At 50.8% G+C, this 9914-nt stretch overlaps 2 protein-coding genes across 2 annotated transcripts; one reads left to right on the top strand and one right to left on the bottom strand.

Annotated features, from left to right (window-relative positions):
• Nucleotides 1-1709: 1709 nt before the first annotated feature.
• Nucleotides 1710-6928, bottom strand: SCO1 (synthesis of cytochrome C oxidase 1; the record flags this gene model as incomplete). The annotated part of the gene is made up of 6 exons (XM_084273697.1): nt 1710-2135; nt 4285-4400; nt 4513-4605; nt 5485-5682; nt 6557-6647; nt 6743-6928. The coding sequence occupies 6 exons, from the start codon at nt 6926-6928 to the stop codon at nt 2007-2009; spliced, it is 813 nt and encodes a 270-aa protein (XP_084129823.1). The 3' UTR covers nt 1710-2006.
• A 26-nt stretch (nt 6929-6954) lies between these two features.
• Nucleotides 6955-9379, top strand: ADPRM (ADP-ribose/CDP-alcohol diphosphatase, manganese dependent). Its single transcript, XM_084273698.1, has 3 exons — nt 6955-7540; nt 8097-8213; nt 8427-9379. Exons 1-3 carry the CDS (start codon nt 6988-6990, stop codon nt 8711-8713), a joined length of 957 nt encoding a protein of 318 aa, XP_084129824.1. The 5' UTR covers nt 6955-6987; the 3' UTR covers nt 8714-9379.
• Nucleotides 9380-9914: the final 535 nt, after the last annotated feature.

Genomic DNA, 9914 nt, shown 5'->3' with positions numbered 1-9914 from the left:
AGCTTCCATTGCTGCCCTTCGTGCAGAAAGGGCACTCACAGCTCAATGTACCCCCACAAATTAAAGCTGGATTTACTGCTTGGTCTCCATCTATTTTTGCACAAAGAACTTTGTGAGAACAAGGAGCTTTTGTAAGCTATAGCTGACTAAGTTCTCTGGCATGCTGGAGGAACCTGCTTCATTAAACCAGTAATACACAGCTTAAACCAGGGAATGAGCTGGCTCCTGCACAGGGACAGATGCAACCATTCCTGCCCAGGTCTCCCCAGCAGACCTCATGGCCCCAGGAGCACACACCCCTGATGCAGGGCTGCTACGAGCCAGGGGCTACGTACTCCCCAAGCAGCACAGCGTGCTTGAAGATCACTGGGACAGGCTGCCCAGGGCTGGGGAGTCTCCTTCTCTGGAGAGATTCCAGCCCTGTCTGGACACCGCCCTGTGTGCCCTGTCCCAGGGACCCTGCTCTGGCAGGGGGTTGGACCCCATGGGCTCTGGAGGTCCCTTCCCACCCCTACAATCCTGTGATGCTGTGATTTGATCCAGGTCAATTCTCCTTAAGATCAAAGCTGGATTTGGGCTGAGCCCTCTGGCTGCCACGGCAGACACAGGGTATGTCACACTGGGACAGGGCACGGAAAAACACAACTCACTCGGATTTTCCCCTGATGACTGTGGACTGATGCCCAGTCCCTCATCCACTCAAGAGACACCAGCCAAGATCAAAGCTTGCTTTCCTGATAGGTTTCTTTTTTAAGAACTGAAAAAATCCTCTTTAAACTATCTTCTATTTGAGGAGGAATCTATCTATCTTGGAACTTCAGGAATCCTCCCTCCTTCCTTGATAGGGATTTAAAGGAAGAATGCAATTTTAGACATACTCTATCACAGGAACCTTCCCAACCAATACCCTCAGGAGGTCACCATACTGTAGGGCAACTGATGCCCTACACTACTCTATAACCACTCTGGAACTGGTTAAGTTCACTGGTTTTGATGATTTTGGAAAGATGAGACTTTACCACAGACACTGCACCTTCCCTTGGGCAGGAACACTGGGACTTGCACTGAGACCTTTGTGTCCTGTGAGCCACTCTCTGGGGTTCAGCTACCTTAAAAAAAAAGTACACACAGCTTATGGTTTGCACTGCTATAGAGAGAGAAAGCAAAGCTGGACCAGGACACAGAGTTCTGATGATATTCTAGTAAAACCTGACTAAGGAGAAAGAAAATACTGCTTATAGAAAGTTATCTTTATTGTCAAACGCTGCACTGTGTAAAATTCATCTGACTGACAGCCCCCTGCAAGGGCACAGACCCCCCTCACCCTCCCCACTTCACTAGTCAGCAGAGCACAATCAGGCAACTATGCATAAAATCATTTAGACCAGAAGCAAAACCTATCTGCAACCCATTAGTCTTTTACATGAACAGCATTCACCCCGAAAAATCACCACGGGAGGGAAAACCCCACACTTCATTCCTGCATTCAAGTAAAGAAGAAACCAGGCCCCCCACAGGGTTGGTCCCATGCCTGGAAGCTGCTGATGCTTTCAGTGCTCTTTAGTCTTAAGGCTTTTGTGACCTTAACTGCCTCTCCCAGAAGGCAAAACAGTGCAGGGGGTAAAGGGAAGAGGGCTGCCACGGCCCACCCAGCTTTTCATCCAGTAATCACCCCCCTGCAGCACCCATCCTTTGCTGATGTCTTGCCATGAGTTACCAGTTGATTTTACCAACAGTAAGTATGTTCTTCACAAATGAAAAGCCTTCTATTTTCTGCTCCCAACAATGTTTCAGAAAAGTCCCAAACTTCACTCTGTAGCCTGGATCTTGCTGCAAACAGTTTCCACAGGGGAGTCTCTACAGAGATTTTTGATAGTGTTTTGCAGAAGATGGTTTCCTTTCATAGCTGGGAGGCACATGGTGACAGGATGTTATGCTTGCATGCTTCTGCTTTAGCAGCCAAACCTACAGATGGTGTTCACATCAATCCTTGAAGTCCTTGTGGTTTAGGACCTGTACTTTCTCATGTGAGCAGCAATAGAAGCAGAAATCTCAGCACTCTTCTTATTCTGGCCATAATAGTCCACAAAGTCACCATCTGGCCCTACGAGGTACATTATTATTGTGTGATCCACCTGCAAGAGAGCACACCACAGCTTGGTAAAAAAGATCACAGGATCCCAGGTTGGAAGGGACCTCAAGGATCATCAACCTTTCTTAGCAGATGCATGTTCTACACAAGATGGCCCAGCACCCCATCCAGCTGAACCTACAGAGCACCCACTGCTTCCCTGGGGAGATTATTACAATGGCCAATTGTTCACACTGTGGAAAGTTTTCCCTGTGTCAAAACTGAGTCTCCCCATGTGTAACTTGTACCCGTTACCCCTTGTCTTTTCCACAGGGCTCCTTGTGAAAAGTGAATCCCCATCTTCTTTACAGCCACCTGTTAAAGAGTGGAACATCCTGCATCTCTCTCAAAGCCAGCAGCAGCAGCACCCCAATCAGCCTTTGGTTCAGCCCACCAAGAAGCCACAGATACAGAGCAGCTCAGCATCGCCTGGGTGGTGTCTTCGTGCCAGCACCCTTCCTGCTGCTCAGACAAAGCTGGGGCAAACCTGGGGGCTAGTGGTCCTCCCCACTCACTTTTCCAGCTTCCCTCTACTTGCTGTGATGCCCTATGACCCCCTCAAGGTATTCAAACTCCTGCTGCTCATCTGATGTAAATCCAACACAGAAGCACTTCATTAAACCAGAGTTCACTGTCAGTAGGAACAGGATCAAGATGATCAGCGGGATACAGGAGCTGCAGAGAGGAGCTGGCACAGAGGGAATTGCACAGGCTGGGAGGGAGCTCCCTCTACTGTCCGAACTGAAATAGCCTTAAAAAATGGTCAAAGTAACAATTACTTGAACGCTTGAGGCACTGCAATTTGATTTATGTAACAATTAACTCCGCTGTAGGTTTATTTGAAATGCCACTGCAAGTACTTCTCATAAAGATGCTGTCTTAGGTGCAGCCAAGACACAGGCTGCTGACCACAGAAGCCACGGATCTGGGATTGCTCCAGCAGCATCCTCATCCCTCTGCCACTGAAGGAAGGAACCAAACCCAAAAGGTGCTCATGCCCCAAGGGTACAACAATTCAGATCCTTCAGCTGCAAACCAGCAAAACCATACAAAACCCCAGGTAGCCTGCACAGAGCATCTTAACTCCCAGGCCTGTGGAAGATGGAACAGTGAAGCTGGAGTGTGGTTTGTGTGCAGAACACCACTGCTTCTCAAGCTGAACCCAAAGCCTGCCCTGTTCCCACTACATGCACCTAAGATCATCATTTGAGGTTCAGTGGAGCCTTGTAAACACACAGGAAGACAAGTAAACTGGATATTCTGATATTGAGAATTATAAAATTGATATTATTAAAACATAATTAGTAATATTCACATTGTCCAGGTCAGCCTCACCCTCCAGCCTCCTCTGAAGCTGCAGGTTTCCTCTTGCACCTGTTCTTCGGTGTCTCTGATGTCTTTAGTTCTTGTCATGAAGAAATGAAAACACACACACGTATCCTCACTTGTTCTATCACTTGTCCCTACTTTACTCTTCCAGGCTGCTCTGGAAATGGCAAGTCAAGGCGGCCTTGGCAGCAGCTCTGGGCCCTATAACCAGATCTAGTCACTTCCAGAGAGTCAGATTCTGACCACCCGGTGCAGCCTCACTTAAACCTGTTTCCCCTTCACACTATTACTCTACGTATTTCATCCTACATAATTTAGCATGAACATGCTCTCTCCCCAGCTCATTTGACACAGGAGGAAGATGCTCACAGTGTCTGCAGACAGACTACATCATTCAAGTCTCTTGACAGAAAGACCCCACTCCTTGGCACCAGTTTGGCAGGGAGTGAGCTGTTACTCATTTCTCCCTCTTCCCATTTCCCAGTTCCATTTTCACTTTGCAGCACAGAGGAAAACAGCCAGACAAGAACATGACACAGCAGAAAAACAGTCAAATTACTGCCAGGCTTGCTAGTTCATGCACTGTACTGCATGCAGGCCTGGGACTGGAGACACAGAACATGTTTCAGTGAGGCTCTCAACGTGTAAGAGGGCATCTTGATTCTGACCAGAACCTCTACAAACACAGCTTAACACATTGGTGCAACAGGACCCTGTCATGCTGGGCTTCAGTATGGATTGTAACAGCTCCCTTCTGATTTTAAATCCCACATGTTCCTCTTACCCAAAGTCTTTCATTAAGAGAAGGCCCAACATTTGCTTACTATGTAGTCGCTGTCTTCATCTTTGGGGCCTTCACTGTAATACACACGGTATGCTTTGGCCACCTGGTCAATCTGTGCCTTGGTACCAGTCAGCCCAACCAGCTTTGGAGAAAATTCTGGGTTAGAAAGAAGAAATTTAGACATTTTAGTAAAAAGAATCCCATCAAGAGCCTCCTTTATAGTGCTCTATCTTGTGTGCTATGACACTGAGGAAGAAAACAGTAGTACCTTTAACATATTTGGCAATGGCTTCTTCGTTGTCCCTCTCAGGATCAATGGTGATGAAGAGCGGGGTCAGATTAGGCAAAGATGGAATTCTATCTGTGACATTAACAATCGTTTCTGTTAGACAACTAAAAATCATTTCTCACCTCCCTCCAAACGAGCTCCCAGACAAGCTGCCATCACACCAATCCAAGCACATCTTAAATGGCAAGAAAAGGCCACTTTGTGCAGCTCAATTTATATAACTTGCAAATTAAGCAAGTGTCATGAGATTCAATGGTTTGTGCTTGTGCTGGGTGAAGCCACTTCCAGCCTCTCAGCTGGAGACCTGCCCTGCTATGGGGAGACCACACACTGGCTTTGATGCAGAGAACACCATACACATATCACAGCATGGTGGCTGACACAACAAAAGCATGCCTGAGCTGATGGAGCATGAGGACAGCTGAAGACAAACCCAGGTTCTTTCCCTCATGTTCCAGCCACAGCCTTTGCTATATTGTCTTCACTTTTGCCTGCTTGGTTACTACTATCCCTGCCCTGCAGCTGCAGGCTGAGAACACCATCTCTACCACACAGCCTTCCCCCAACCTCCATTCCACAGCAGTCACTCTCAGAGAGTCTCTTTACTAAGAATGAATAAAATCCAGGGGAAATAGAGAATCCTCAGTCACCCCACAATCACTCCTTGGCAATGGCACCAATGCAACGGCACCGTTCCCTGTAACCTGCCACCATCATGTTCTATTACCAAGAAGTCCCCTGTTGTGGAAAGACCAGTGCTCTAAATATCAGATCCCAGTGACAGGCAGAGTGATGCATGCATCACTTAGCAATTCATTCAGTTACTGAATGACTGTCAATAACTTTCTTCTGAAAGAGACCATCAGTTGTTACCATTTGTGATATTTTACGACAATAAACCTGGACCTGCCATCAAAAGGACCAACCAGTAAGCCAACTGAATCCCCATACCAATTTCATCCACCACTTCAATCATTTTCTCCAGTTCGTCAGGACAGATGTCAGGGCAGTGTGTGAAGCCAAAGTAGATCAGCACCCACTGGCCGATGTAGTCCTTACTGGCCTTGGGCTGTCCCTCATGGCTGACCAGAGAGAAGGGCCCTCCTAACAGTGGCTTCCCAATGCTTCGGTTTCGTTCCTTCTCCAGCTCTACAAGAAAGCAAAACGGGGATCAAACACACCCAGTGCCAGGACTGACACTCAGAAACAGTGAGGGAGCATCGCAGAGCCTCAGCCCAGGGTGCTGAAACGGCAACGTCTACCGAGGCCCATTGAGCAACAGCAGTTATATCACTAAACTCATCTGAAACATAATAATCTCTTTCATTGTCACCTGAAAAGGGGGAAGAAAGGGGGCAGGGGAAAGGGGGCAGGGGAAAGGGGGCAGGGGAAAGGGGGCAGGGGAAAGGGGGCAGGGGAAAGGGGGCAGGGGAAAGGGGGCAGGGGAAAGGGGAGGTACCACTAGGCTTGGTCTGAGAGAGAAAAACCAGCCTCCTCTGCAAATTGAGCGCATCCTAGAAGCTGCAATATCTTTTCTTTTCAACATCACAGCCATGGAAAAGGTTGAAAGCCGAGGTGCCGGCAGTCACCACAGCCAGGGCAAGGCACACACACGCTACTCACAGCGGTGGGAAGGCAGTGAGTGGGAAACCCCCACGCCCAAGCTGCACCAACCGTAACCACACACAACTATCCCAACCACAAAGGTGCATTTTAGGATTTTAAAGCCCTTAGCTTTGAAGCGTGGTGGGGTTTGTGGGTTTCTTTTGATTTTTGGCAATTCTCTGGCTCTGAAGTCACACAGAGGCAAAGAGTGGCACCGCGTGAGGCGTGACGGGACCCGGCGCCACGCTAAACGGGTAAAATACATCCGAATACCAAAAGACGCCTCATCCCACACGCTCCGGAGGATCCCCCCACCCCCCCCGCCCGGCCACACGCTGGCGGCCGAGGCCGGGCCCCGGCGCCGCAGCGCGGCCTCCGCTGCAGCGGGAAGGGTCCGGTAACCGGCCCCGGCACTCACCCTCCTCCTTCCGCTGCTTCAGCTTCTTCATGGCGGCCAGCAGCCCCCCGCACAGCACGAAGGTGGCCGCCAGCGACCGCCACGACACAAGCTGCTGAGGAGAAGCTGTTTAGTGACTGAAAGGATGGGGCCCGGCCCGCCCTGCCCCGCTGAGGAGGGACGCGGCTCCCTGTTCCCCTCACTCACCCTCCTCTGCGCGCCTGTCCGCGGGCCGCTGCCCGGCGGCAGGCGGCTCACCAGGCGGCTGCCGGGCCCGGGCGGCCTCTCCCATGCCCGCCCAGGGCGGCCGGTCAGAGGCCGGGAGAGGCCGCCCGGCGCCGGCAGCCGCCAGCACAGCACCGCCCGCCCGCAGCGCAGCGCGGCCGCCGCCATCTTGCCGCCCGCTTTTCCGCGCCCGCCCCTTCCGCCGCCTTCCCCCGGCGGCCGCCGCCATGGAGGCGGCGCCGCTCTTCTCCTTCGGGGTCATCGCGGACATCCAGTACGCGGACGCGGAGGACGGGTACGATTTCAGGGGGTCCCGGCGGCGCTATTACCGCCAGAGCCTTGAGCTGCTGCGGGACGCCGTGGAAGCCTGGGGCGCCGAGAGGCAGCCGCTCGCCTTCGTGCTGCAGCTGGGCGACAGCATCGACGGGCTGAACGCCCGCAGCGGCGCGGCCGAGAGCGCCTTGGGGCGGGTGCTGGCGGAGCTGGGGCGGCTCTCGGTGCCGGTGCACCATGCGTGGGGCAACCACGAGTTCTACAACTTCAGCCGAGCCCGCCTGGCGCGCACCGGCCTCCACAGCCGGCCCGCCGGGCCCACGGCCGGCCCGCCGGCCCGGGACTGCCATGCGTATCACTTCAGCCCGGCCGCGCGGTTCCGCCTCGTCGTGCTCGACGCCTACGACATGAGCGTCCTGGGCAGGGAGCCGGACAGCCCCCGCTACCAGGAGTCCCTGCGGCTGCTGCGGGAGAAGAACCACAACGACAACCTCAACAGCCCCTCAGGTACCTCCCCTCCCCCCCCAGCCTGAGCCTGTGACAGCAGCGCGGGCAGCTGAACCTCCCCTGCCCGGAGGGATGGGGCAGCTCCTGGGGCTGGCACTTGGTTGCCTGGGGGCTGAGGCAGGTGGCCCGTTCCTGCTCACACCCTCCCCGTCCCTACTGGCAGCTGAGCGCCAGGCAGTGGGTCTCCAGCAAGGCACAGGACACGCTCCCCCATCCCCATCCTGCTGCTCTGGTGCTTTTGGGATGGGTTCACGCCCTGCAGTACCAGAACTAAAAGCAGCTCCGGTGCAGCTGCTATTGCAGAGTGTCAAGTGATGCTGACCCTGTCCAGTGCCAGGGGGACTCATGGAAATGCTCTGTGCTGCATGACCAAACCCCCCAAAACCCTATCAAACAACTTGCTGTTGTTTCAGCTGAGAGGCTGGAGCTGTGATCCAAGAGATTGAAAAAAACATAAGAGTAAACTACCTATTGTAAGCACACTTACACGAGGCAAGCAGGCGGGGGAGCTGTGAGGGCTGTATGCACCTGTGCCTAACCTCCTTCTTCATTGCAGGACTCTCAGAACCTCAGTTTGTGGAGTTCAACGGAGGATTTAGCCAAGACCAGCTGGACTGGTTCAATGAAGTCCTCAAGTTCTCTGATGAAAACCAAGAAAAAGTTATAGTTATGGGTAGGTGGATCTGGGGGACATATGGAGAAAGAGTTACATAGTTATGTTGGCTGGGGAAAATGTAGTGGCTTTGTAGCTCCACTGACATACATGTGTATCCTGTGAAAGTAGATAGCAAACATGTCTCACACTCTAGTGGGCTTTCTCTATAGGGTTAGATCAGAGTTTGGTTACACAAAGTGATTTTCCTGCTTCTTTCCCTGTCAACTGCAGGTCACCTGCCCATTCACCCAGATGCTTCAGACAGAGTTTGCCTAGCCTGGAATTACAACGCTGCCCTTTCAGTCATACACTCCCATGGGTGTGTGGTCTGCTATCTGGCAGGACACCTGCATGATGGGGGCTACTGCTTGGACTCTCACAGAGTTCACCATCTGACTTTGGAGGGTGTTATTGAAACTCCACCCGAAAGCAATGCCTTTGGAACCATGTATGTCTATGAAGATAAAATGATACTCAAGGGAAGGGGCAGGATTTCAGACAGAGTTATGTATTTCTGAAGATGGTAAGCAAATGCAATTTGCTCTTCTTCAGGAAGTACTGGGACAAAAAAAAAAAAGCAAGGGATTCAAGTTACTATTTGCTTGTAGAAAGATATGCATGGCTGATCCTTATAACAAACTCCAATGTGGTTCTCTTGGATACAGAGTTCTAGAAATTATGTTTCTGTCTTCATGGAGAACAGAAAAGGCCAGTAACCACGTTTGAAACATACATACTTGAATGCAGAATCTTGACTTGAAACCCCCAATCCTGACTGGATTGTTAGTTACTGTGAAAAAATGCAAACCAGATCATGAATCTTGTGCAAAAAACCCCACTTTGTTTACTTCAGTCAGAATTAAAGTGTGCAGAATTGTACCTGCCCAGCTGCATTGCAGTTTTTTACATTACTTAAACATCAGTCAGTAATGTCTCATGTCTGGCAGAATCACCTCACCCTGTGACCTAATGCAGTCAGCTTAGCATTGCTTTAAAAGACTGAAGTAATCTTCAAAGAGAGCCCAAGGAGAATGGAGAGACCAACTGTGCTATACAGGTGCACTGCTGGGATCCAGCATGCACAGCTGTACCAGCTGCAGCAGTTCCCAGTGAAGCAGTCCTGACCTGGAAGGATCTAAAGCACATTGCTGTGCTGCATCAGGACCCATTCTGGCTCTCTCCAGTGTGGGCACCTGTGCTTCCTTCTCCAGGAGAGGTACCAGTGGGACATGCTTACTGCCACTGCTGCTGGGTGGGTTCTGCTTTCCAGGGACCAAAATTCAAGTCTTGAGCCTGCACCTCACAGAAAATGAAGCTGTGGAAACTCTTGTTGAATTTTCTTTAGAAAAATAGTATTTATTACTCTGTAAACCCAGTCATTCTCAGTTGCAGCTAACAGCAGCAATACTTCTTCAGGTACATTCTGTGTACAATTTTAGCATAGGAAATGAAATACAGACTGCTCATGTTTTTGGTTCTTCTCAGTGGACTATCCAGGCAGATATCTGGAAATTTTATGGCTGTAAACAGTGATTTAAGGAAACAAAGTGTTTGCTTTACTTTTCCCTTACAGTACAGAACAGTAGATTTCCCAAAGTACAAGGTGGTTGCAGAGTGATCTGGGGATGTCAGGATACCTTGAATATACCATTAGAACACACATTTAGATCCAACAGTGCTTTGGAAACATTCAGAGAACTCAAACAGAAAATTCCTCAC

This window comes from Gallinula chloropus (assembly GCF_964237585.1).
Source record: "Gallinula chloropus genome assembly, chromosome: 20".
Lineage (NCBI taxonomy): Eukaryota > Metazoa > Chordata > Aves > Gruiformes > Rallidae > Gallinula > Gallinula chloropus.
Note: the sequence above shows the minus strand (reverse complement) of the source record. Positions and strands in the feature narration are given on the sequence as shown.